The following is a 27,824-nucleotide window of genomic DNA, read 5'->3' on the forward strand; positions in this document are numbered from 1 at the left end:
ATCTGTCAAATGGGCATAGTGAGACTTCTGTGGCATGTAGAGGACTCAAAGAAGTGGTTGGTTCAGTTCATTGGTAATTTCGGAGTTATTTCTCTGCGTTAGCCTTTTCTCCGTGCCTTCATTGGTCAGGCTCAGTCCTGCTCGGGCCGAGCTGTCCACTAGAACTTTCTGCAAGGGAGAGGTGCACTGCGTGTATCTGTGCTGTGGGTTAGCCACATGTGTGGTGGTGAGCACTGAAAATGTGCCCAGTGCATCTGGGGACCTGAGTTTTAAATTTTATTTCATTTTGATGAATTTAAACTTAATTAGCTTGTGACGACTGTATTGGGTGGTGCAGGCCTAGAGGGGAGGGACACTGATAACAGGGATTTGAGTGCTGAAGGATGAGCACAGGAAGCTCTGAGCAGGAGGCAGGCATGTTCCGGGGTGGATGCCCCTGACTTTGGGTTCAAGTCTTGGCATTGCAGCTTAGTGAGTTACTTAATGTCTCTTATGCCTCAGTTTCCTTGTCTGTAAAACAGAGACAATAACAGTCTCTCCTTTTAGGTTGTTGGGAGGGCCACATAGGTGGGTCACTGCACGTGGGCCATTTGAGTGCTGACCAGGCCAGTCCTCAGTGCCTGCTGGCTCTCTTCGTTGTGACTTGATCCTTGCCTGGGTGGTAGGGACTTTCCTGTGAATATCCGGGGAGATCTGAGGGGTGAGAGGGAATTGCCCAGGGGAAGCGGTGCTGGGGCAAGGGGAACTGCGTGTTCAAAGGCCCTGGGGCAGTTGGGAGAACACCTGTTTGAGAGATAGCAAGGGAGGCAGTGGGCATGGGGTAGGGTAAGAGGATGGGGTGGGCAGGGCTGAGGGTGGCCAAGCTGAGGAACTAAGTTTCTCTGAGAGCCAAGGTCGCTGGAAGGTTGGAGCCATCGGGCAACAGGTTCTGCTATCCCTTTGGAAACGTTTCCCTGGCTGCTGGGGCAGGAGTGGATTTTTTCAGGGGTGAGAGTGGCCGAGGGGGCTGTAGCAGGCGGGTGAGCAGTGATGGGGGCCTGAGCGTGGCTGGTGGCCCCAGAAGTGGAGAGCAGTAGACACAACCAAGAGGCCCTTCCGGGACTGAACTCACCGGCCCTGGGTGGGGCCAGATCTGGACTGAAGGAGGCAGGGAGGCAGATGCTCTGGGGCCTGGGTGTGTGGTGCAGCGGCTGCCCAGAGCAGGAGCAGATCATGCTTTAGGTGTGAGCTAAGTCAAAGACAGTACCCAGGGCTGCCACTGGCAGACAGCAGGTAGTTGCATTTATGGGCTTGGAGGCCTTTACCTTTTCTGTAAAGGGCCAGATAATAAATATTTTTGGCTTGGTGGCTCAGATGATCTCTATGGCAACTACTGAACTTGGCTATTGTAACAAAAGCAGCCACAAATTATATGCAAATGAATGGGAGAATGGATATGGCTATGTCCCAGTAAAACTTTATTTACAAAAACAGGCTGCTAGGGGCTATAGTTTGCTGACCCTTTTTTTAGAGCTCAGAAGTGAGACCTGAGCTAAAAATAGACATACATTTGGGAGGCACTTGTACTATGAATGGAAATGAAAGGCCTGGGAAATAATTTTTATCATCATTATTTAATATCAGAGGCAAGGGGTCACCCCTGGGGGTCGGGGGAGCCAAGGTCCAGAGCAGAGCAGTGGGCTGGGGGTCACGTGGCATGTCAGGCCTTAAGCACAGGCCTGGTTGGGTTTGGGGGGTCTGCAGTGGTGGGGGACCCTGGGGGACCAGAGGCTCATTCTCCCCCCAACCTTGCCTGCAGCCCAACTGCTATGCCAAGGTGATCACGGTGGAGTCACAGAAGAAGATAGTCATCTACTCGAAGCAGCACATTAACGTCAATGAGGAGATTACCTATGACTATAAGTTCCCCATCGAGGACGTCAAGATCCCCTGCCTCTGTGGCTCCGAGAACTGCCGGGGGACCCTCAACTAGGCCCCGGCACCAGACTCAAAGGATGTCAGCCGTAGCCCTGGGACTCCTGAGCGTGGAGCCCCTGGCCCCGGGGCCCGGCCCCCCGCGCCCGCCCCCATTTCAGGTGCTGTCCTCTACCCAGCGGCCATTCAGGGCCTGGCGCCCCACACTACCCCCTGGAGCCCCTGGCTCCGGCCCCTCCGCGGGAAAGGGCTTCTCTGTCGTTCAGCCCACGTCTCTCTCATTTTAACAAACGCCCCTTTCAGGATTTCTGTTTAACTCCAGCATCAGCTTCTCTCTCTCCATCTCTCCTCCCCTCTCTCTCTTCTCTGTCTCTCCTCCCCTGTCTCTCTTCTCTGTCTCTTCTCTCTCCCACCGTCACCCTCGGCCTCTTCCTGTGAATGCTGCTACGTTGTTTTGTCTTCTCTATTTTTTTCCTCGTTGTGAGAAAAGACATTTAACCGTTGAAATGTGAAGGTGGAATCAGAGAAGGGCCCCGCGGGGGTCTGCAGAGGCCTCAGTGTGGCTGTGAGTGGCCCGTGTCCTGGAAGCCACCTGGACCTGGACGCAGGGCCAGGTGCTGTGGGAAGGATAGAGGCCCCCACGGCCTTGACCTCAGAACACTACGCCCTGAAAGCGCCCCTCACTGCCCGTGGGCACAGTGAGGAGACCCCACACCTTTCCCCACCCGAGCCGCAGCCTGTTCCTTCCCCAGAGGCCTGGGGCACCACTGACCCAGTGGACCCTGGTGGAGCTAAGCTGTCCCAGGCAGGGGTCTCCGCTCTGGGCTTTCCCTGCCACCTCACACCCCAGCACCCCCTAAACCTTGGGTTCAATGTTTACTTTCTCATTCGGATGCCAGCAAGGCGGGAGCCTCTCGGAGGCCCCAGTGCAGGTGAGGGGCGCTGAGAACGCGGGCAGCCACTCTCTTCTGCCCTTGCCTTCGCCCTGGGTGGGACAGGGCTCCCAAGGGCAGGCGGGTCCCCCAGTCCCGCCATTACGGGTTGTCAGACCGTCTGCGTGTGGCATTTTTTGGCTTATAAGCTTCACCTACTCACCCCCAACCCACACCCCACATCCCCCTGCCGGCAGCCCCTCAACCTAAGAAGGCCAGAGCATATTTATTTTCGGAGGGAGCAGATTACTTCTCCCAGAGAAAGGAAAATCTTGGAAAAGATTTAAAAACACAAATCTAAGTCTTCGACAGTTTTTTTTTTTCCCTTTTGACCCCCTTCCCATCCTCTTCAGAATTTATTCTCGTGGCTTTTTTTTTTTCCTTGTGCGTGTATAAAATCAAAAGGAAGGGGAAAAAGGTTTTTGAAGTTCAGAACCAACTTCTGTATATAGAGGCTGCCGCAAAGGACTTTCTCTTGGGAACATTGTTTCTTGTAGAAACATGCGGGAAGACATTTTTTGCTCATTTCTTTGTACTTCCAAAAAAAAAAGAAAAAAAAAGACAAAAGCAAGTCCCCCCGTACCCCAGAAAGCAGAGGAGGCGTGTAAATAATTTCTGGAAAGTGACTGTTGTGACCCGGAGCCCTCATCAAGATGAGCGCGCTCCATGAGGGAGCTGCTCCCACCCTGCGGACGCAGGCGACCGGAGCCTCTGGTATCTCAGCTTGTGTCAAGCTTGTTATCATGTAAATTCTGTACAAAGAATTGTTATTTTTCTCTTTTTTGTTGTTGGTGGTTTTGTTGTGTGTTTTTTGTTGTTGTTTTTTTTTTATTCCTTTCCCCCAGGCCCTCTCTATTTGAGACTGTGCCCGCCGGTTTCAAGATCAAGGAAATTGGTGGCAACAAGACACAGATGGGGTACCTGGGCACAGCGGCGAACTTCTCTTCCGTTTGCGGTTTTCTGCCTAATTGTGCAACTGAGGAAATAATTTATTTTTCACATGAGGAAATGCGTAGCTTGTAGAGACGGCTGATTCAAGTTACATGTACAGCCTCCAAGGGGCTGTCTCCATTCTGTCCCCTTCCCATAAAAGAAGTGGGGGTGTTCGAGAAGACCAGGGAAGGGACCCTTGCCTCGCCCGTCCCCCTGGCCTCACCTTGCCCCCAGCCATCGTGCCCAGTGTTAACCTCGGCTGGCCTTCACTAAGGGGACTAGACCTCCCTCTCCCCAGGAGCCCCAGCCCCAGAGTGGTTTGCAATAATCAAGATATGTGTCGAGTCATTTTTCTTTCAACTCCCTCATTTTTCATTGAACAAATCTCTGCTTTTCAAGAGTTGGGGGTTTCTGCTATTTTTTGTTTTCTCTCCCTCCCCCTGCAAAGACGAGAACCAATAAGTTTTAGGGATGTTTGTGCGGGTAGACTCCATCATCCATATGTAACTTGTTTTGAAGAGAAGTGTTTCCGTTGTGTGTCTTGATGTAAATATTTGTTCATATTTTTGTGAATTCAATACTATGTACCATTGTATTATAGTAACTTTTATAAAGCAAACCATAAATATACTGACTTTTCTTACAGATACGCCATCTCTCTTGCTCTCCTCTCTCCCTCTCCTCTTTATTCTTTCTTTCTGTTGGGAGCACATCCTGCTTCTGTGGAGGGTGGAGTGGTCCACTCAGACACTCAGATCAGCAGGGTTTTTTTTGTTTGTTTTTGAGACAGGGTCTCACTCTGTCACCTCAGGCTGGACTGCAGTGGTGCAATCATGGCTCACTGCAGCCTTGACTTCCTGGGCTCAAGTGATCCTCCCACCTCAGCCTCCTGAGTAGCTGGGACTACAGGAGCACACCACCACGCCCAGCTAATTTTTAAGAAATTTTTCTATAGAGATGGGGTCTCCCTATGTTGCCCAGGCTGGTTTCAAACTCCTGGGCTCAAGCAATCCTCCCACCTCAGCCTCCCAAAGTAGTGGGATTACAGATGTGAGCCATCGTGCCCAGCCTGAACTTGTAGGTGGGTTTTGTGAAATGGGCCAAATTATAGTCACCACTAGACCTTCCACAGCTTTTAAGTGTGATTTCTAGATTTTTTTCTTAAAACCTCAGGTTTCTGACTCATGAGGTCTGCAATGAAGGAAATAAGATCAGGTATCCTTTTACTATCACTAGAAGAACGTAGGTGGTTCCTCAGAAATGTTTAACACTTAAGGAGATGCCCCCCTGGTCTGCATTTGAGGGAGGAAAAAGGGCTGATAAAATAGTACAAGTTGAGAAGAATTAAATCTATCCTGTATTCATGGCATTTCAGAGATGCTGTGCCCCAGTCAGTCTCAGCTCTGCTTGACCCAGTAGATGGGTGATAAAGGGCTTATAGTTGGCGTCCACAGTAAATGTCTCCAAGAAGACGTAAAACCTTAGCAAAAAGCAATATGCCTGAAAAGACGCTGTACGTCACTTCCTACTGGAGAAATGTGAATTATCCCAGGATGCCGTTTCCCCCCGTCAGGTTGGCAAATATTAAAAGGTGGAGGAAACCCAATTTGAGGCAGCAGGAGGCTGGGGGACTCTCGTGTGTCATTAGGGGAAGCCAAAAATCGCTGCAACCTTTAGGAGGAAAAATACCTATTGGTAATCATTATTTAAAATGCACACGGCCGGCACGGTGGCTCACGCCTGTGATCCCAGCACTTTGGGAGGCCTAGGAGGGCAGATCACCTGAGGTCAGGAGTTGGAGCTAGCCTAGCCAACATGGTAAAACCCCATCTCTATTAAAAATACAAAAAAATTAGCCGAGTGTGGTGGTGCACGCCTGTAATCCCAGATACTTGGGAGGCTGAGGTGGGAGAATCGCTTGAACCCAGAAGGTGGAGGTTGCAGGGAGCCGAGATCATGCCACTGCACTCCAGCCTGGGCGACAGAGTGAGACCCCGTCTCAAAATAAAATGATCAAATGCACACAAAAGTCTTGGCTCCGTTGTTCCACTGTGAGGAATTGAGCCTGACAGATACAGTGGGCAACAATATGAAGAAGAGTGTTCTTCGCAGCCTCATTTCTGGTATCAACGAAACGAAGGGAGAGTAAATTGTCCGTTCACAGTGGGCTGCTTTTAGGAATTGTGCATCCAGACAGGTGGACACTCCCGTAAGTGGATTCATGGGAATAGAGGGCTGAGGTCCGGGCTGAGCCAGGAAAGAGAAGGAAGTGTCTGGCCATTAATTCAATCAACCAATATTTATTGAGCACCTCGTATGTGCCAGGTACTCTTCTAGGCTCTGGGGATAGGAATGAAGGAAACATACTGTTCTTGAGGGCGAGCCAGACAAATGTGAAAAGTAAGTGCAATAGTAAGGAGGAATAAAGCTAAGAGAAGGGGGTGTAGCTGAAGGAATATACAATTTTACCTTTATTATTTATTTTAGAGACAAGATCTAGTTCTGTCACCCAGGCTGGAGTGCAGTGGCATGATCATAGCTCACTGCAGCCTCGATCTGCTGAGCTCAATGATCCCCCCACTTCAACCTCCTAAGTTGATCAGGGACCATAGGCACACTTTACCATACCAGCTAATTTAAAAATTTTCTTTTCTTTTTTTTTTTCTTGAGACAGAGTTTTGCTCTTGTTGCCCAGGCTGGAGTGCAATGGTACAATCTCGGCTCACTGCAACCTCCACCTGCCGAGTTCAAGCAATTCTCCTGCCTCAGCTTCCTGAGTAGAGATTACAGGGATTACTAGGATTACAGGCATGTGCCACCAAGCCCAGCTAATTTTGTATTTTTAGTAGAGATGGGATTTTTCCATGTTAAGCATGCTGGTCTCGAACTCCTGACCTCAGGGGATGTGCCCTCCTCGGCCTCCCAAAGTGCTGGGATTATAGGTGTGAGCCACCGCGCCAGGGCTTTTTCTTTCTTTCTTTCTTCTTCTTTTTTTCTTTTTTTTTTTTTTTTTTTTTTGTTGTTGTTGTTGTTGTTGTTGAGACAGAGTCTTGCTCTGTCGCCCAGGCTTGAGTGCAGTGGTGCAATCTTGGCTCACTGCAACTTCTGCCTCCTGGGTTCAAGCCATTCTCCCACCTCAGCCTCCCGGGTAGCTGGGACTACGGGCATGTGCCACCATGCCCGGCTAAGTTTTTTGTATTTTTAGTAGAGATGGGGTTTCACCATGCTGGCCAGGCTGGTCTCCAACTCCTGACCTCAAGTGATCCGCCCGCCTTGGCATCCCAAAGTGCTGGGATTCTAGACATGAGCCACCGTGCCCGGCCTTTTTTTCTTTCTTTTTTTTTCTTTTTTGAGGCAGTCTCTCTCTGTTGCCCAGGCTGGAGTGCAATGGTATGGTCTCGGCTCACTGCAACCTCTGCCTCCCAGGTTCAAGGGATTCTCATGCCTCAGCCTCCTGAGTAGCTGGGACTATAGCTGCGCACCACCATAGCCAGCTAGTTTTTTTATTATTAGAAGAGACGAAACCCTATCTCTATTTTTTATTTTATTTTATTTTATTTTATTTTATTGAGACAGAGTCTCACTCTGTCACCCAGGCCGGAGTGCAGTGGCGCAATCTCGGTTACTGCAACCTCTGCCTCCTGGGTTCAGGCTATTCTCCTGCCTCAGCCTCCTGAGTAGCTGGGATTACAGGCATGTGCCATCACGCCCGGCTAATGTTTGTATTTTTAGTAGAGACGGGGTTTCACCATGTCGGCCAGGCTGGTCTCAAATGCCTAACCTCAAGTAATCTTCCCGCCTCAGCCTTTCAAAGTGCTGGGATTACAGGTGTGAGCCACCTGTATCCGGCCAATTTTTAAATTTTTATAGAAATAGCGTCTCACTATGTTTCCCAAGCTGGTCTTGAACTCCTGGGCTCAAGCAATCCTCTGGCCTCGGCCTCCCAAAGTGCCAGGATTATAGGTACGAGCCACTGCGCCTGTCTTCATCTTCTCTCTTGAACTTGCTCTCCTGTCATAGTTTCTACTTTGGTCAATGACACTTCTGTTCTCTGCCTCTACCCACCGCTGCCTGCCACTGACCACCTAAGCTCAAAGGCCAGGGATCCTGGATTTAAACCTTCTCTTTCTCTCCCTTACCTACCAAATCTGATGCTTCTTCCCTATTCCTCAAATCCATCCACCTCTTCCTCTGCTCCTCAGTCCCAAGAGATAACTCCTTTCTTCATTGCCTCTATTGTATTGTGGGGGCCAAAATGGGAGCCCCTCTCCAGCTTCTCAGGAGGCTGAGGCAGGAGAAAGGATCACTTGAGGCCAGGAGTTCGAGGCCAGCCTGGGAAACATGGAGAAACCCTGTCTCTACTAAAAATACAAAAATTAGCCAGGCGTGGTGGCATATGCCTATGGTCCCAGCTATTAGGGAGGCTGAGGTAGGAGGATCACTGAAACTGGGGAGATCAAGGCTGCAGTGAACTGTGATCATGCCACTGCTCTCCAGCCTTGGTGACAGAGACCTCAGACAGAGAGAGGGAGGTCCCAGACAGACTTGGGTTCCCTTGTGGGCAAGAGCCCCTCCCCCCAAAATAAGAATATTCATATAGCATTGACTCTGTGCCAGCCTCTGTTTTAAACGTCTTTGATACTAGCAACAGGGCTAGGAGGAGGGTATTACTATAATTCCCACTTAACATAGGAAACTGAAGCACTGAGAGGTCAAGTAGCTTGCCATAGGTCACACAGCTACCACGTGGCTATCTGAGAGGTGAACTCAGGCAACCTGGCTCTCTAGTATGTTCTCAGCTAGTGGGTGTCTGCTCTGCATGCTTTATTTATTTATTTATGTATTTATGAGATGGAGTTTCGCTCTTTTTGCCCAGGCTGGAGTGCAGTGGTGCGATCTCACTGCAACCTCTGCCTCCTGGGTTCGAGTGATTCTCCTGCCTCAGCCTCCCGAGTAGCTGGGATTACAGGTGCGCACCACCAGGCCCAGCTAATTTTGTATTTTTAATAGAGGTGGGGTTTCACCATGTTGGCCAGGCTGGTCTTGAACTCCCGACCTCAGGTGATCCACCCACCTCGACCTCCCAATATTTATTTTTGAGATGGAGTCTCACTCTGCCACCCAGGCTAGAGTGCAGAGGCGTGATCTCGGCTCACTGCAAGCTCCACCTCCCAGGTTCAAGGGATTCTCCTGCCTCAGCATCCCAAGTAGCTGGGATTACAGGCACCCTCCTCCATTCCCGGCTAATTTTTGTATTTTTAGTAGAGGCGAGGTTTCACCCTGTTGGGCAGGCTGGTCTCTAACTCCTGACCTCAAGTGATCCACCTGCCTCAGCCTCCCAAAGTGCTGGGATTACAGGCATGAGCTACCGCACCTGGCCATATGTGCCCAACTTTCTAAAATGTTGACTCAAATTTGTTTGAAACCATGCAGGCAAAACGAAGTAGGTCTATGAGCCACATTTGGTCTGTAAGCCACTAGTTTGCATCCTTCTGGGTTATACAATTTCCCTTCTTCACATTAAGTCACAGGAGAATAGAGGGGGAGTACATTTTTTGCACGGAATCCTTTGGGTTCTCTCTGATCTCTTTATTTCTGAAGTTCGTGATCCCAGAAGCTCTGATTTCTTCTATAATCTGAAAAAAATCCCCAATTCCCACCATTATACCAACTCAGAGTATTTTTTTCTTCTATTGAGCTCTGCTGCCTCCTAGCTCTGAGTTGACTTATCCTCACGGAGGGTTCTCAAGCATTAGAAGCAGAAAGAGGCCAGAGGCAGTGGCTCATGCCTATAATTCCAGCACTTTGGAAGGCTGAGGTGGGCGGATCACCTGAGACCAGGAATTCGAGACTGGCCAACATAGTGAGATCCCATCTCCATGAAAAATAAAAACAAAATTAGCTGGGCGTGGTGGCACATGCCTATAGTCCCAGCTACTTGGGAGGCTGAGGTAGGAGGATCACCTGAGCCCAGAAGGTGGAGGTTGCAGTAAGCCAAGAGCACACCACTGCACTCCAGCCTGAGCAATGGAGTGAGACTCTGTCTCAAAAAAAAAAAAAAAAAGAAAGAGAAAAAGAAAAAAAAAAGAGGCCAAATTTGCCCCCCACCAACTCTTACCTGGTTTTGAAGAAAGAATCTCCTTCCTAGGGTTTTAGGACCCAGCTGCCTCATTCTTTTGCAAGGATCACTCACTCTTCTATGAGTATGAACAAGCCCCTTTCCAAAAGAAGTCCTCACTGCGGGCAAGGCTGGGGCAGTGCAGCTGCATGGGTGGTCATGGGCACTGCCCTGCTGAGGGCAGGGACTGGGATACCAGGCCCCTCCTACCTGCTTTATCTCTGAGACCAGGAACCAAGGGACCATATCCTACAGTTGCTGAGCAGGGATGCTGCCCCTAGAGTCCCTTGCCAACCCTCTCCTGTGTTCAGAGGTTTGGGCTCTGGGTAGCAAAACTGAAGACAGCTCATCTTTAGAGATCATCGGCCGGGCGCGGTGGCTCACGCCTGTAATCCCAGCACTTTGGGAGGCCGAGACCATCCTGGCTAACAAGGTGAAACTCCGTCTCTGCTAAAAATACAAAAAATTAGCCGGGCGTGGTGGCGGGCGCCTGTAGTCCCAGCTACTCGGGAGGCTGAGGCAGGAGAATGGCGTGAACCCGGGAGGCGGAGCTTGCAGTGAGCCGAGATCGCACCACTGCACTCCAGCCTGGGGGACAGAGCGAAACTCCGTCTCAACAACAACAAAAAGAGATCATCAAGCCGGCAGACAAGATGCTGCCAAACTCTTGACCCCACCTCAGGGCCTTTCTCCGTTCGCTCTTCCTGGAATCCTTTTCCCGAGCATGGTCCCATGGCTGGCTCCCAAATGTCACCTTCTCGGAGAGGTCTTCCGTTATCAAAATTAGCTCCCCTGCGATCTTCGCTTCCACATATTCTCATCAACTGCCTTTTTTTTTTTTTTTTTTTTTTGAGACAGGGTCTCACTCTTGCCCAGGCTGGAGTGCAGTGTCAGGATCAGGGCTCGCTGCAGCTTAGACCTCTGTCCATCAATCGATCCTCCCACCTCAGCCTCCTGAGTAGCAGGGACCACAGGTGTGCGCCACTACGCCAGGATAATTTTTATTTGTTATTTGTGTAGACGCAGGCGGGCGGGGTCTTGCTATGTTACCGGGCTGGGCTCGAACTCCTGGCCTCAAGCGATCCTCCCACCTCGGCCTCCCAAAGCGCTGAAATTACAGGTGTGAGCCACCACGCCCGGCTCATCGCTTGCTTTATTGTCTGAATCGCGTTTATCTCTCTACAAAAGCAGTGTCATCCGTCTTTCCCTCCAGAGCAAGTCCCCTTCCTTCCCTGGTTCCAGAATTCCCCTCTCCGCGTGGTCCCGCTGGCAAAGCGCTGGCACCCGCAGCTCCTCGGTCCCGCGGCGCTGGCGGCCGCCCTGGCCTCCCCCTGGCTGCCATAAGGCACTACTGCCTTACGCGCAGCACAAACACAGACACAGTATTGGACCGGGGCACGCTTTAATCGGGAGGGCTGGAGCAGAGGGAGGCCCCGCCGAGGGGCGTGGTCAGTGTGGGCGGAGCCTTGGGGGCCGAGTCCGCTGGTGGGCGGGACCCAAGGGGAGCAGCCAGTAGGGAAGTTGGGCGAGTTCCAGAATCAGGGGGCGTGGCTGTGTGGCTGTGGCCTCCGTGGGGTGGGCGGTGGGCGGGGCTTACATGCCGGGCACCACCCCATTGGTCTCCATGTTGGTGAGGTTGCCCCGCAGGTTCTGCTCCTCCTCGAAAGCCTTGAACAGTGAGTTGAAGTTGCCAGCTCCAAAACCCTGTGGCGGGAAAGAGAGGAGATGAGCCAAGGACCCAGAAAACCGAGTGTGCTAGCTGCCTGTCCCCTCGGGCCTGCCGGGGCACAAGCAGTACCTGGTGGTTGTGGCGCTGGATGACTTCCAGGAAGAGCGTGGGCCGGTCCTGCACCGGTTTGGTGAAGATCTGCAGGAGGTAGCCTTTCTCGTCGTAGTCCACCAGGATTTTCAGCTCCTAGGCGGGAGACAGGGGGCTCTGCTAGGGGAGGCTGGCACGGTGAGATCCTTGGAAAGTCCACAGGGGCTCCTGCACCCCAAAAGTCTGGAAATGACCTTTTTTCTGGCAGTTCCAGCCACCTCCAAATATATCCCCAAACTGTCCTATTACCATCCCCCTACTACAGTTCCTAAGGCACCATTCAAGACTGCTGCCCGCTTCTAATCTTGTATCCTTACAATCCATCCTCCCCGCAGACATTATCAGGACACTTTTTTTTTCTTTTTTGAGACGGAGCCTTGCGCTGTTACCCAGGCTGGAGTGCGGTGGCGCAATCTTGGCTCACTGAAACCTCCGCCTCCCGGGTTCAAGCGATTCTCCTGTCTCAGCCTCCCGAGTAGCTGGGACTACAGGCGCAGGCTACCATGGCCGGCTAATTTTTGTATTTTTAGTAAGACGGGGTTTCACGATATTGGTCAGGCTGGTCTTGGACTCCTGACCTCAGGTGATCCACCCACCTCGACCTCCCAAAGTGTTGGGATTACAGGCATGAGCCACCATGACCTGCTGCGGGATCTTTTAAAAATCGGATCATGTCATTCCCCTGTTTAAAATCCTCCAGTGGAAATCGGAGCCCTCATGTACTGCTGGTGGGACTGTAAAATGGTGCAACCACTTTGGAAAACAGTCTGGCAGCTTCTCAAAAAGTTAAACATATAGTGTTGCTTCCTTAAAATACGGATTAAAAAAAAAAAAAGGGGTGGCCGGGCATGGTGGCTCACTTCGGGAGGCCGAGGCAGGTGGATCACCTGAGCTCAGTTCGAGACCAGCCTGGCCAACATGGGGAAACCGAGTCACTACAAAAAAAATACAAAAATTAGGCTGGGCAAGGTGGCTCACGCCTGTAATCCCAGCACTCTGGGAGGCTGAGGTGAGTGAATCACCCGAGGTCAGGAGTTCGAGACCAGCCTGGCCAACATGGTGAAACCCCATCTCTACTAAAAATAAAAATAAAAATAAATTGGCTGGGCATGGTGGCACACGCCTGTGATCCCAGCTACTCAGGAGGCTGAGGCAGGAGAATCGCTTGAACCCGGGAAGTGGAGGTTGCAGTGAGCCAAGATCGGCCACTGCTCTCCAGCCTGGGCAACAGAGCAAGACTCTGTCTCAAAAAAAAAAAAAAAAAAATTAGCTGGGCGTGGTGGCGGGCGCCTATAATCCCAGCTACTGGGGAGGCTGAGGCAGGAGAATTGCTTGAACCCAGGAGGCTGGAGGTTGCAATGGGCCAAGATCGCACCACTGCACCCCAGCCTGGGAAACAAAGCAAGACTCCGTCTCTAAACAAACAAAAGGGAACATGGAATTACCATGTGACCTAGCTACTCCTAGATATATACCAAAGTGCATTGAAAACACATCCACACAGAGCCTTGTACATAGATGTTCACAGTAGCATTACGTGTAACACCCCAAAAGTGGAAACAACCCAAATATCTATCAACGAGGAATAGATAAACAATGTGTGTCTATCTATACAATGGGATATTTTTCAGCCACAAAAAGGAACGAAGCACTGACACACACCCCACACAGATGAACCTTGAGCACATGCTATGGGAAAGAAGCTGCTCACAATAGGCCTATTTTGTGATTCCTTTTTTTTTTTTTCCGAGATGGGGTTTCACTCTGTCGCCCAGGCTGGAGTGCAATGGCGCGATCTCGGCTCACTGCAACCTCCCCCTCCCTGGGTTCAAGCAATTCTCCGGCCTCAGGCTCCCCAGTAGCTGGGATTACAGGCATCTGCTATCACGCCCAGCTAATTTTTGTATTTTTAGTAGAGACAGGGTTTCACCATGTTGGCCAGGCTGGTCTTGAACTCCTGACCTCATGATCCGCCCACCTCAGCCTCCCAAAGTGCTGGGATTACAGGCATGAGCCACTGCACCTGGACTTTGTGATTCCTTTTGATGAAATGTCCAGAATAGGCAAATCTATAGAGACTGAAGGTAGATTAATGGTGCCTAGGGCTGGGGTGGGAGGGGGGAAGGGAACAGAGGGGTTGGGAGGTGCTGGCTAAGAGGCTCAAGGTTTCTTTTTGGGGTGACAAAAATGTTCTAAAATTGATTTTTTGCCCAGGCTGGAATGCAGTAGCCTGATCATGGCTCACTGCAGCTTTGACCTCCTGGCCTCAAGTGAACCTCTCACCTCAGCCTCCTGAGTAGCTGGGACTACAGGCACGAACCACCATGCCCAGCTAATTTTTTAAAACTGTTTTTTTGTAGATACAGGGTCTCCCTGTGTTTCTCAGGCTGGTCTTAAACTCCTGGCCTCAAGCAATCCTCTCACTTCAACCTCCCAAAATGCTGGGATTATAGATGTGAGCCACTGTGTCTGGCCTAACTGTTTTTGTTTTTCTTTTAGACAGGGTATCACCCAGGCTGGAGTGCAGTGGCCTGATGATGGCTCACTGTAGCCTCTACCTCCTGGGTTGAAGTGATTCTCCCACTTCAGCCTCCCCAGTAGCTGGGACCACAGACACAGATCACCACGCACAGCTAATTTTTTTTTTCTTTTTGTAGAGACGGGGGTTTCGCCATATTGACCAGGCTGGTCTCAAACTCCTGACCTCAAGTGATCCACCTGCCTTGGCCTCCCAAAGTGCTGGGATTACAGGCATGAACCACCATACCTAGTCCTAAAATTGATCTTTTTTTTTTTTTTTTTTTTTTTTTTGAGACAGAGTCTCACTGTGTCGCCCAGGCTGGAATGTAGTAGCGCGATCTCGGCTCACTGCAACCTCCGCCTCCCGGGTTCAAGCGATTCTCCTGCCTCAGCCTCCTGAGTAGCTGGGATTACAGGCGTGTGTCACCACGCCTGGCTAATTTTTGTATTTTTAGTAGAGGCAGGGTTTCACCATGTTGGTCAGGCTGGTCTCGAACTCCTGACCTCATGATCCGCCCGCCTCGGCCTCCCAAAGTACTGAGATTACAAGCATGAACCACCACACCCAGTCCTAAAATGGATTTTGATGATAGTTGCACAACATAGCAAATAGCTAGAAATCATAGAATTGTACACCTTAAAAAAATGACATGTTATGTGACATATGTCAATAACACTGCTAAAACCAAACCAAAAAACCCTCCAGTGGTTTCTGGTCACAAAAGAACAAAATCCAGATTCCTGAATAATAGCTCACAAGAGGAACTGGCTCTTGCTTACCTGTCTGACCTAGGTCATCGCTCAAAAACAGCCTCCCATCCACTCTAGCCTATTCTTTCTGTTCCTCAGACGCTCAGGGCATGCTCCTACCTCGGCCCTTGCTGATCCCTCTGCCAGGAATGCCCTTCTTCCCGCTGTTCACATGGCCAGCTCCCGCTCATGATCTAGACTTCACTCAAATGTCACCTCCTCAGAGAGGCCCTCCCTGACCACTGTCTGTAAAGCAGCCCCAGGCTGCCTGTTTGAACTTCCTGCACTGACTATCTCTGACCGTGCTTTTATTGTTTATTTGTTTGTCATCTGTCTCCTCCTCCCACATAGACCCTAGAATAAATGTCCCTTGCCAGCAGGGACTTGGTCTGGGCTCCCCTCCGGGCTGAGACAATATTTCTGAAAAGATAGAACGCAGAGCTCGTACTCCCCACAAGGCTGCGGATCCTGCCTGGGCCTCACCTCCAGGGCATCAATGTTCTCCTTCACCTTGATCTTGGCCGTCTTCAGCTTCTCCCGCAGTTGTTTGTAGTACGTGGAGGGAACGGATAAGAACTCCAAGCCTCTCTCTCTCAAGTGGCGAATCTGTTTCAGAGCAAAGTTGAGGTCAGCCTTTGGCCTCCAAGTTCAACTCCCCTAGCCAGGCGGAGGTGCTGGGTCATCAGGATACAGGGTCCCTATCCTAGCTCCCCTCAACTGCCAGGGTGCTGTGTGGCCTCTTCCCCTTTCTTCTCTGTCATGGGCCCCGTTAGAACAACAACTGCTAGATTTATAGAACACTCACCATGTGCCTGCCTCGAGCACTTTCTTTTTTTCTTTTTTTCTTTTTTTTTTTTGAGATGGAGTCTCTGTTGCCCAGGCTGGAGTGCAGTGGCACGATCTTAGCTCACTGCAACCTCTGCCTCCCGGTTCAAGCGATTCTCCTGCTTCAGCCTCCTGAGTAGCTGGGATTACAGGTGACTACCATCACACTCAGCTATGTATTTTTAGTAGAGATGGGGTTTCACCATGTTAGCCAGGTTGGTCTCGAACTCCTGACCTCAGGCGATCCACCTACCTCGGCCTCCCAAAGTGCTGGGATTACAGGCGTGAGCCACTGAGCCCAGCCTGAGCACTTTCTACGTATTCCCTCATTATATCCATGCAGCAATCTTTTGAGGCAGCTGAAGGACTATTCTCCCATTTCATAGCTGGGGAAACTGAGGCATCAAACGATTAAGGATCTATTAGGCCGAGTGTGGTGGCTCACGCCTGTAAGCCCAGCACTTTTGGAGGCTGAGGCGGGCAGATCACTTGAAGTCAGGAGTTGGAGACCAGCCTGACCAACATGGCAAAATCCTGTCTCTACTAAAAATACAAAAAAAAGGCCGGGCGAGGTGGCTCATGCCTGTAATCCCAGCACATTGGGAGGCCAAGATGGGTGATCACGAGGTTAGGAGATCAAGACCATCCTGGCTAACACAGTGAAACCCCTACTAAAAATACAAAAGAAAAATTAGCCGGGCGTGGTGGTGGGAGTGTGTAGTCCCAGCTACTTGGGAGGCTGAGGCAGGAGAATGGCGTAAACCCGGGAGGCAGAGCTTGCAGTGAGCCGAGATCGCGTCACTGCAATCTAGCCTGAGCAACAGAGCGAGACTCTGTCTCAAAATAAAATAAAATAAATAAAAAATAAAAATAAAATACAAAAAAAGTTATCCAGGCGTGGTGTCATGCACCTGTAATCCCAGCTACTTGGGAGGCTGAGGCAGGAGAATCGCTTGAACCCAGGAGGTGGAGGTTGCAGTAAGCCAAAATCGCACCACTGCACTCCAGCCTAGAAGACAGAGCAAGACTCCATCTCAAAAAAGAAGGATATATATATATACACACACATATATATATTTGAGAGACAGGGTCTTTGTTCTGTCACCCAGGCTGCAGTGCAGTGGCATGATCTTAGCTCACTGCAGCCTCAACCTCCCCAGGCTCAGCTGATCCTCCTACTTCAGACTTCTGGGTAACTAGAACCACAGGTGTGCACCACCATACCTGGCTAATTTTTTGATTTTTTTGTAAAGATGAGGTCTTATGGCCGGGCGCAGTGGCTCACGCATGTAATCCCAGCACTTTGGGAGGCCGAGGTGGGCAGATCACAAGATCAGGAGATCGAGACCATCCTGGCTAACACAGTGAAACCCCGTCTCTACTAAAAATACAAAAAAAAACATTAGCCGGGCGTGGTGGCGGGCGCCTGTAGTCCCAGCTACTTGGGAGGCTGAGGCAGGAGAATGGCGTGAACCCAGGAGGCGGAGCTTGCAGTGAGCCGAGATCGCGCCACTGCACTCCAGCCTGGGCGACAGAGCCAGGCTCCGTCTCAAAAAAAAAAAAAAAAAAAAGGATGAGGTCTTACTATGTTGCCCACGTTGGTCTCGAACTTCTGAGCTCAAGCAGTCCTCCTGCCTCGGCCTCCCAAAGTGTCTGACCCCCCAATTTAAATGTGCAATGCCATTCACCCTTGCTGTCCCAATTCCCTGCTTTACTTTCTTCCTGGGTGCTCTCTACCATCTAGCATTTATATTTTACTTATTTTGTTTATTGCTCCACAAGGGCAGAAACTGTTATAGGCATGAGCCACCATGCCCAACCTTAATTTCCTAATTTTAAAAAAACATTTCTTTTTTGAGGTTGCGGGGAGATAGGGCCTCACTCTCTGTCACCTAGGCTGGAGAAAAGTGGCTCAATCATAGCTAACTGCAGCCTTGAAATCCTTGGCTAAATGGATCCTCCTGCTTCAGCCTCCCAAGTAGCTAGGACTATAGGCATGAACCACCAAGCCTGGTTAATTTAGTTTACTTTTTGCAGAGACAGGGTCCCACTGTTTGCCAGGCTGATCTCTAACTTATGGGCTCAAACAATCCTTCTGCTTTGGCCTCCCGTGTAGTTGGGACTACAGGCATAAGCCACTGTGCCCAGTCCTAATTTCCTTTATTTATTATTATTATTTTTTTCTAAAGCAGAATTTCACTCTTGTCGCCCAGGCTGGGGTACAGTGGTGCGACCTTGGCTCACTGCAACCTCTACCTCCTGAGTTCAAGCACTTCTCCTGCCTCAGCCTCCTGAGAAGCTGGGATTACAGGTGCCCGCAACCACGCCCAGATAATTTTTGTATTTTTAGTAGAGATGGGGTTTCACCATGTTGGCCAGGCTGGTCTCAAACTCCTGACCTCAGGTGATCCCCCTGCCTTGGCCTCCCAAAGTGCTGGGATTACAGGTGTGAGTAACTGTGCCTGGCCCTAATTTCCTGATTTTTAAGGTAAGGCAACTAAAGTCCAGAGACAGCACTGAATCTCCCAGAGACACAGAGCAAGCCACTGGCAGAACCGGGACCATCACCCAGGCTTCCTGATACCCTGGCGCCTGCTACCTCCAAAGCCCAGGGGTTCTGTGGAGACTGAACTCTCTGGGGTGGGTGTGGCTGTGCCTGCCCATGAGTTGCAAGAAGCAGTGAGGGAGTCCTGTCAGTCTCCCAGCCCAGAGAAACGGGCCCAGGACTGCCGCCACCCGCCCTCTCAATTTTGCAGAGACCGTCCCTGGCTCTGAATGAGAGAGGAATTCGGACAGGGAAGGGGGTTCTAACCGCTGTGATGATGTCTTCGGTCTTGAGAGCGATGTGCTGGACCCCAGCGCCCCCGTTATAGTCCACATATTCCTGGGGGAGGGAAACAAGGAGACCACTGTCATTTGCCCCATCACCCACATCCCTGACCCTACAAGAGCCCCCAGACCTCTTCCCTGCTCCCCTCTCCCCTAGCCAGGGGCGGCCTCACCTGGATCTGGGACTTCTTCTTGCCAGGCGCTGGCTCATTGATGGGCATCTTGATGGACTCTTCATAGTTGGCCACCACAATGGATCGCAGAGAGCTATATTCTGTGTGCACCTGCGTGTCATCCACGGACCAGAAGCGGTGGAACTGCAGGTTTTTCAGGTACCTGTAGGGTGGGCGGTGGAACACATATGCTCTGAGCGCCTCCAGGGATGGCCTCCATCACCCCATTTCCACCTTCCAGAATCTGTCCCTGAGCAGGCTCCAGAAAGGAGATGCTACTGCCATCATACCCATCAGAGATTTAGATCTTTTTGTTGTTGTTGTTGCTCGAGACAGAGTCTCACTCTTGCCCAGGCTGGAGTGCAGTGGTGCAATCTCGGCTCACTGCAGCCTCAATCTCCAGGCTCAATTGCTCCTCCCACCTCAGCTTCCCAAGTAGCTGGGACTACAGGCATGTGCTACCACACCCGGATAATTTTGGGGTATTTTTATTTTTTGTTTTTTGAGACGGAGTTTCGCTCTTGTCGCCCAGGCTGGAATGCAGTGACGCAATCTCGGCTCGCTGCAGCTGCCACTTCCTGGGTCCAGGCGATTCTCCTGCCTCAGCCTCCCAAGTAGCTGGGATTACAGGCATGCACCACCATGCCCAACTAATTTTTTGTATTTAGTAGAGACAGTGTTTCACTGCGTTGGTCAGGCTGGTCTCGAACTCCTAACCTCAGGTGATCCACCCGCCTCGGCCTCCCAAAGTGCTGGGATTACAGGGATGAGCCACTGTGCCCGGCCGTATTTTTTGTAGAGATGGGGTCTCACTATGTTGCCCAGGCTGTCTTGAACTCCTGGGTTCAAGCCATCCACCTGCCTGAGCCTCCAAAGTACTAAGATTCCAAATATGGGCCACCACGCCCAGCCTAGATTTGTACCTTTATGATGACACTTTTCCTTCAGGTGGAAGTGTCTTGGAACGAAATACATACAGGACGGCAAGCCTCCCACAGATGGAAGTAAAGTGCTTTGAGAAAAAGGCCCTTGCTTGGAATTTGGACAGGGGGCTCTCTGGGTGGTGGCAACCTTCCTCCAAGCCTCCCTGGACTGTGATGTCCCCAGGGTTCCTCAGAAGGAGGGCCTGTGGGTCGCTTTGGGCCTCAAGTCCACTGGTCTCCATGTTGACAGTTTTACAGTGAATAAATGCATCAGTGGCCTCAGGCTAACTCCCAACATCTTGTGCTGTATTTTCCACTTTTATTTTATTTTACTTTATTATTATTATTATTTTGAGACAAAGTCTCTCTCTCTCACCCAGGCTGGAGTGCAGTGGCGTAATCTCAGCTCACTGCAACCTCCGCCTTCCTGGTTCAAGCGATTCTCCTGTCTCAGCTTCCCAAGTAGCTGGGATTACAGGCACACACTGCCACACCCAGCTAATTTTTGTATTTTTAGTAGAGACGGGGTTTCGCCATGTTGGTCAGGCTGGTCTTGAACTCGTGACCTCAGGTGATCCACCCGCCTCCGCCTCCCAAAGTGCTGGGATTACAGGCGTGAGCAACCGCGCCCGGTCTATTTTATTTTATTTGTTTATTGGAGACAAAATCTTGCTCTGTTTCCCAGGCTGGAGTCTCACTCTGTCGCCCAACCTCCACCTCCCGGGTTCAAGCGATTCTCCTGCCTCAGCCTCTTGAGTAACTGGAATTACAGGGGCCCAACACCTCGCCCACTGAGTTTTTATATTTTTAGTAGAGACGGGGTTTCTCCATACTGGTCAGGCTGGTGTTGAACTCCTGACCTCAAGTGATCCTCCCACCTCAGCTTCCCAGAATGCTGGGATTACAGGTGTGAGCCACTGCACCCAGTCGTATTTTCCATGTTAGTGCAAGGACCAGGGAGTGGGCCAGTCCACCGTGAGGACCCGTCATCTTCACGCAGAGGGAGAGGGCCAGGGTCTCACCATTCGGAGGCGGACACCATCTCCTGATCAGGCTGGTTTCCCACAATGTGGTCGATCATCTCCAGACGGCATTTGGGCCTGGGAAGGGAAGAAGATGGGGGTGAGAAGGTGGCTACCCCCCAGATTGCTCCCTTCTCCATGACCCCTTAATAATAATAATAGCTCACACTTCTGTTTTTGGAGTTTTATTTTTTTGTAGAGATGGAGTCTCTACAAAAAGAGAGACTCTTTTTTTGCCCAGGTTGGTCTAAAACTCTGGGGCTCAAGTGAACCTCCTGCTTCAGACTCCCAAAGTGCTGGGATTATAGGTATGAGCCACTGCGCCTGGACTCACACTTACGTAGCATTTACTAATGGGCCGGACATTTTATTTTGTCAACTCATATACTATTACAGTCCCCATTTTACAGATGAAGAAACTGAGGCCTAGAGAGATGAAACGACTTGCCCAGGGTGAAATGGCTGTGAAGTAACAGAGCTGGGATTTGAACCCGGGGAAGTTTGGTTGCAGAGGCCATGGTCTCAGCCTCTGTGCCACCTCTTCAAGCACCCCTGAGGACTTCCAGGAATTCCCTAGCCGGCTCCATTCTGCCCCAACACACATGCGCAGTGGACATGGAGGAAGGGGCATTACTTTTCACAGTCCCTCAGGGCTTTCCACCCACCTCTGCCCTGAGGGACACTCACAGTTTAGGAAGTAGGGGGTCCATGAACGCTGGGGCCTCATATCCAGGCAAGAATTGGCCGATGTAGTTCATCTTCTCCACCAGAGTGTGTGTGGTGTCCCCATACTACGGGTGGAAAACAGCCTGGCTCGGCCCCTGGGCACCCATCCCCGCCGAGGACAGAGCACATTTCATAGCGCTAACATAGCCCCGGGTTCCAACCTGCATCTGACCCTAACCAGATGCGTGATCTTGGGTAAGTCACTTCTCCTTTCTGAAATGAATTGCAATCTGTCACTTGTTTGAGAGTTTCCGTGAGGGCGGGGACACTGTTTTGCTCATCATGGTGTACCCAGCGCCAAGCTCAGTGCCTGGAACAGGGGAGGTACTCAGTGAAGCACCTACTTCATTTATTTCAGTAGGTCAACTAGATGAAGAACGCAGGAGGGCATTGGATTAAATTATACTGAAGAGCAGCCTGGCGCGGTGGCTCAGGCCTGTAATCCCAGCACTTTGGGAGGCCAAGGCGGGTGGATCATGAGGTCAGGAGATCGAGACCATCCTGGCGAACACGGTGAAATCCTGTCTCTACTAAAAAATACAAAAAATTAGCCGGGTGTGGTGGCGGGTGCCCGTAGTCCCAGCTACTTGGGAGGCTGAGACAGGAGAATGGCATGAACCCAGGAGGCAGAGCTTGCAGTGAGCAGAGATCGTGCCACTACACTCCAGCCTGGGCGACAGAATGAGATTCCGTCTCAAAAAAAAAAAAATTATACTGAAGAGTTCTGTCAGCCACTTTAACCATCTTTTTTTTTTTTTTTCTAAGGCGGAGTCTCACTCTGTCACTCAGGCTGGAGTGCATTGGCACGATCTCGGCTTACTGCAACCTCCATCTCCCGGGTTCAAGCCATTCTCCTGCCTCAGCCTCCTGAGTAGCTGGGATTATAGGCGTGCACCACCATGCCGGGCCCACCTCAACATCCCAAAGTGCCGGGATTACAGGCATGAGCCACTGTGCCTAGCCTTTTTTTTTTTTTTTTTTGAGACGGAGTCTTGCTTGTTGGCCAGGCTAGAGTGTAGTGGTGTGATCTTGGCTCTCTGCAACCTCCGCCTCCCAGGTTCAAGCGATTCTCCTGCCTCAGCCTCCCAAATAGCTGGGACTACAAGCACGTGCCACCACACCTGGCTAATTTTTTTTTTTTTTTTTTTTTTTGAGACAGAGCTCCACTCTTGTTGCCCAGGCTGGAGTGCAATGGTGCAATCTTGGCTCACCACAACGTCTGCTTCCCGGGTTCAAGCGATTCTCCTGCCTCAGCCTCCCGAGTAGCTGGGATTACAGGCATGCACCACCACGTCCAGCCAATTTTGTATTTTTAGTAGAGATGGGGTTTCTCCATGTTGGTCAGGCTGGTCTCAAACTCCCAACCTCAGGTGATCCGCCCCCTTGGCCTCCCAAAGTGCTGGGATTACAAGCATGAGCCACCGTGCCCAGCCCCACACCTGGCTAATTTTTGTGTTGTTTTACTTAGTGACATGTGGTTTTACCATTTTGGCCAGGCTGGTCTTGAACTCCTGACCTCAAGTGATCCACCCACCTTGGCCTCCCAAAGTGCTGGGATTACAGGCACACTTTAACCATTTTTATGTTTAATTTAATTTTTTAACTTTTATTTTTTAAAATTTTTATTTATTTATTTGAGATGGAGTCTCGCTCTGTCGCCCAGGCTGGAGTACAGTGGCGCAACCTTGGCTCACTGCAACCTCTGTCTCCCGGGTTCAAGTGATTCTTCTGCCTCAGCCTCCCGAGTAGCTGGGATTACAGGCGCCTGTCATGCCCAGCTAATTTCTGTATATTTAGTAAAGACAGGGTTTTGCCACGTTGGCCAGGCTGGTCTCGAACTCCTGACCTCAGGTGATCCACCTGCCTCGGCCTCACAAAGTGCTGGGATTACAGGCACACTTTAACCATTTTTATGTTTAATTTAATTTTTTAACTTTTTAAAACATTTTTATTCATTTATTTTTGAGACAGAGTCTCACTCTGTCAACCAGGCTGAAGTGCAGTGGTGTGATAACAGCTCACTGCAGCCTCTACCTCCTGGACTCAAGCAATCCTCCCACCTCAGCCTCCCATGTAGGTGGGACCACAGGCATGCTCCATCATGCCTGGCCAATTTTTAATTTTTTCGTAGAGATGGGGTCTCACTTTGTTGCGCAGGCTGGTCTCAAATTCCTGGGCTCAAGCAGTCCTCTTGCCTTGGCCTCCCAAATTGCTGAGATTACAGGTGTGAGCCACTGCACCTGGCCTATTTATTTTTTATTTGTATTTTTAATTTTTGTAGAGATGGGGTCTCCCTATCTTGCCCATGCTGGTCTCGAACTCCTGGCCTCAAGTGATCCTCCTGCCTCAGCCTCCCAAACTGCTAGGATTATAGGTGTGAGCCACTGTGCCCAGCCCTTTATGTTAAATTTAATCTCAAGGAGGTAAGAGCTATGATTGTCTCTGTATTACAGTAACACGGGTGCTAAACAGAATTGGTCATCTTTGCTGAGTGTCTAATGTGCCAGGCACTGTTCTAAGTGCTATACACAAATGACCTTATTGGATCCTTTTTTTTTTTTTTTTTTTTTTTTTTGAGAGGGAGTCTTGTTCTGTCACCCAGGCTGGAGTGCAGAGGTGCAATCTTGGCTCACTGCAACCTCTGCCTCCTGGGTTCAAGCGATTCTCCCACCTCAGCCTCCCAAGTAGCTGGGACTACAGGTGCACACCACCATGCCTGGCTAATTTTTGTATTTTTTTTTTAGTAGAGGTGGGGTTTCACCATGTTGGCCAGGCTAACTTCTGACCTCAAGTGATTCGCCCGCCTCAGCCTCCTACAGTGCTGGGATTATGGGCGTGAGCCACTGCGCCCAGCTCTCATTGGATCCTTACGATGACCCTATGAGGAGTCATAGTTGAAGATACTGAGGCTTGCAGCCATAAAAAGGAACGAGATCATGTCCTTTACAGGGACATGGATGGAGCTGGAAGCCGTTATCCTCAGCAAACTAACGCAGGAACAGAAAACCAAACACTGCATGTTCTCACTTAGAAGTGAGAGCTAAATGATAGAAAAGATGGACACATCACAGGGAACAACAGACACTAGGGCCTGTCAGAGGGGGGAGGTCGGGGAGGGAGTGCACCAAGAAGAGTAGCTAATAGATGCTAGGCTTAATACCTAGGTGATGGGATGATCTGTGTAGCAAACCACCATGCACGCGTTTACCTATGTAACAAACTTGAACATCCAGCACATATACCCCAGAACCTATAATAAAAGTTGAAGAGGCGGGGCACGGTGGCTCACACTTATAATCCCAGCACTTTGGGAGGCTGAGGCAGGCGGATCACAAGGTCAGGAGATCGAGACCATCCTGGATAACATGGTGAAACCTCTACTAAAAATACAAAATTTAGCCAGGCGTGGTGGTGGGCGCCTGTAGTCCCAGCTACTCGGGAGGCTGAGGCAGGAGAATGGCATGAACCCGGAAGGCAGCGCTTGCAGTGAGCCGAGATCGTGCCGCTGCACTCCAGCCTGGGCGACAGAGCGAGACTCCATCTCAAAAAAGAAAAAAAAAGAAAAAAGAAAGTTGAAGAAAACAGCCTGGCACGGTGGCTCACGCCTGTAATCCCAGCACTTTGGGAGGCTGAGGCGGGTGGATCACTTGAGGTCAGGAGTTCGAGACCAGCCTGGCCAACATGGCAAAACCCTGTCTCTACTAAAAACACAAAAATTAGCTGGGTGTGGGGGTGGACGCCTGTAATCCCCAGGAGGCTGAGACAGAAGAATCACTTGAGCCCAGGAGGCAGAGGTTGCAGTGAGCTGAGATCACGCGACTGCACTCCAGCCTGGGCGACAGAGAGACTCCGTCTGAAAAAAGAAAAAAGAATAAAAAAAAAAGAAAAAGGCCGGGCACAGTGGCCCACGCCTGTAATCCCAGCACTTTGGGAGGCTGAGTTGGGCGGATCACCAGGTCAGGAGATTGAGACCATCCTGGCTAACACGGTGAAACCCCATCTCTACTAAAAATACAAAAAAGAAAAAATTAGCCGGGCATGGTGGCACGCACTTGTGGTCCCAACTACTCGGGAGGCTGAGGCAGGAGAGTCACTTGAACCTGGGAGGCGGAGGTTGCAGAGAGCCAAGATCACACGACTACACTCCAGCCTGGGCGACAGAGCGAGACTCCATCTTTAAAAAAAATTTTTTCTGAGGAAAACAAAAAGATACTGCTGAGGCACAGGAAAGTTAAGCGCATGTCCCAGACCACATAGGTGTTCCAGTTCCAGTCTTTGCTCATTTAAACAGAGTCGTAGAGAGGTACAGTAATATGCCCAAAGTCACACAGCTCGTGTGGGAACTGATGACCCCGGACCCCATCCTTCTCCCTTCTTCAGAGCCCCTGCCTTCACCCCCTTGCTGTCATCCTCCCGCACTGGGAGGAAGGGAAGCCTGGGAGGAGTGGCTGGTGGCTTCTGCAGTCCCAGTACACTGGCCAGGCAATACGGGGGACAGACTTGAGGGACAATGTCTGTGCTCCAAGGCCCATGGGTGGGATGGTTTGATGGAGTCAGCTGCGGGGCTCCTGGCATCTCAGTGGTGCCGACAGCAGGAGGGGTGGGGGCACCAAAGGGAACTCACCGTCTGCAGCACAGCAAACTTCACCTTCCCAAACTTGTCTTGCTCTACCCAGGGCTCCCGCACGATTTTGGCGCCCCGTTCCCGTGCTTTCTGCAGAGAAGATGGGATCGGGGAATTGGTGAGGGCTGGAGCCTTCCAGAACCCTTGCCTGCTGCTCCTGCCAGGTGGCCTCTGCGTGGTCCTGCAGGCCCCTCCAGTTTCTCCAGCCCCAGGTAGGAACCCCAGCCAGCTTCAGCCATTACCCCCAATACTCATGCTCATTTGGCAAATAGGGAAACTGAGGCCCAGGCCCAGAGTTGGGGCTATGGGAGACAAACTAGGTAGGGATGGGTGTCTGTCCTGCCTCTGCTAACTCCCCCTGTGATCAGTCCCCTTCTCTAGTCCTCAATTTCACCATCTGTAAAAAGAATGGTTGGATGAGAATAATAAGAAGATTCATGCATTTATTTAGCAAAACTGGACTGCATGACAGTGCTTATATCATGCACCAGGCTCTGTTCTAGATTCTAACCTCGTTCATCCTCACAGCAACATTATGCAAAAGTACTATTATCATCTCCATTCTCTAGGTGAGGACGTTGAAGCACAGAGACATTAAGTCACTTGCCCGAAGTCACACAGCTAAGATTCAGACCTGGAGAGCCTGGCTCTGGAACGCACACTCTGAATCTCTAGGCTGCCTGTTGGGTACAGTGTTTGTTTTAGAGTTGTGCTCAAGAAACAGTAATTCTGAGGCCAGGCAAAATGGCTCATGCCTGTAATCCCAGCACTTTAGGAGGCCGAGGTAGGCGGATCACTTGAGGTCAGGAGTTCAAGACCAGCCTGGCCAATATGGCAAAACTCCATCTCTACTAAAATACAAAAATTAGCTGGGCATGGTGGCAGGCGCCTGTAATCCCAGCTACTCGGGAGGCTGAGGCAGGAGAATCGCTTGAACCCAGGAGGTGGAGGTTGCAGTGAGCCAAGATTGCGCCACTGCTCTCCAGCCTGGGCAACAGAGCAAGACTCTGACACACACACACACACACAAAACAGAAAAAGAAAATGAAAAAAGAAGAAAAAGGAAATGACCAGCCTGACCAACAAGGAGAAACCCCATCTCTACTAAAAATACAAAATTAGCCGGGCGTGGTGGCGCATGCCTGTAATCCTAGCTACTTAGGAGGCTGAGGCAGGAGAATTGCTTGAATCCAGGAGGCAGAAGTTGCGGTGAGCCAAGATCGTGCCATTGCACTCCAACCTGGGCAACAAGAGCAAAACTCCGTCTCTCAAAAAAAAAAAAAAAAAAAAAAGGAAATGGTAATTCTAATTTCCTCCTTTGACAACCCAGCTGCGGTTAGCCCCATTTGGCAGCTGTGGAAACTGAGGCTCAGTGAGAGAGAGGACACGGGGGAGGACAGGGCACCCCCGGAGCCCAGGTGTGTGTCACACCAGCATCTGGGCTTGTCACTGTGATGCGGCATCTGGGCTTGTCACTGTGATGCAGCAGTGTCCTTCCAGCCCTGACTGATGGGGTCCCCATGGCAGACGGAGGCCTTCCTCTCCCAGTCCACCCAGGTGCTTTCTTACCTGAACGATGTAGTCACAATCTTCCACCTCGAACGCAATGTCCTTCACTCCGTCACCGTGTTTCACCAGGTGATCGCCCATCTCTGTGGCCGGCAGGGAGAGGATGGCACTGGAGTCTGGAGTCTAGGTCCCCTCACCTGGCTTTTA

General features: G+C 50.8%; 2 protein-coding genes across 4 annotated transcripts in view; one reads left to right on the forward strand and one right to left on the reverse strand.

Annotated features, from left to right (window-relative positions):
- Positions 1-4,409, forward strand: part of SETD1B (SET domain containing 1B, histone lysine methyltransferase) — a 29,170-nt gene extending 24,761 nt beyond the window's left edge. Inside the window, exon 17 of the mRNA XM_034934685.3 lies at positions 1,799-4,409. Within this exon, the coding sequence (XP_034790576.1) occupies positions 1,799-1,972 (174 nt within the window). The 3' untranslated portion in view covers positions 1,973-4,409. The remainder of the gene's footprint in view (positions 1-1,798) is intronic.
- Positions 4,410-9,307: 4,898 nt separating this feature from the next.
- HPD (4-hydroxyphenylpyruvate dioxygenase) overlaps positions 9,308-27,824 on the reverse strand; it is a 49,630-nt gene continuing 31,113 nt past the window's right edge. For 2 of the 3 annotated variants that reach the window (XM_055096269.2, XM_055096270.2), the window contains 9 exons: positions 27,678-27,760; positions 26,109-26,198; positions 21,446-21,549; positions 20,759-20,836; positions 18,814-18,976; positions 18,624-18,695; positions 15,470-15,592; positions 11,696-11,812; positions 9,309-11,601 (listed from right to left, as the gene is read on the reverse strand). In XM_055096269.2, coding sequence (XP_054952244.1) covers positions 11,491-11,601; positions 11,696-11,812; positions 15,470-15,592; positions 18,624-18,695; positions 18,814-18,976; positions 20,759-20,836; positions 21,446-21,549; positions 26,109-26,198; positions 27,678-27,760 — 941 coding nt within the window. In that variant the 3' untranslated portion in view covers positions 9,309-11,490. Of the gene's footprint in view, positions 11,602-11,695; positions 11,813-15,469; positions 15,593-18,623; positions 18,696-18,813; positions 18,977-20,758; positions 20,837-21,445; positions 21,550-26,108; positions 26,199-27,677; positions 27,761-27,824 lie in introns of all 3 variants that reach the window. The other variant, XM_003832351.4, reaches the window with a different exon arrangement.

Source organism: Pan paniscus, chromosome 10 (genome assembly GCF_029289425.2).
Source record: "Pan paniscus chromosome 10, NHGRI_mPanPan1-v2.0_pri, whole genome shotgun sequence".
Classification (NCBI taxonomy): Eukaryota; Metazoa; Chordata; class Mammalia; order Primates; family Hominidae; genus Pan; species Pan paniscus.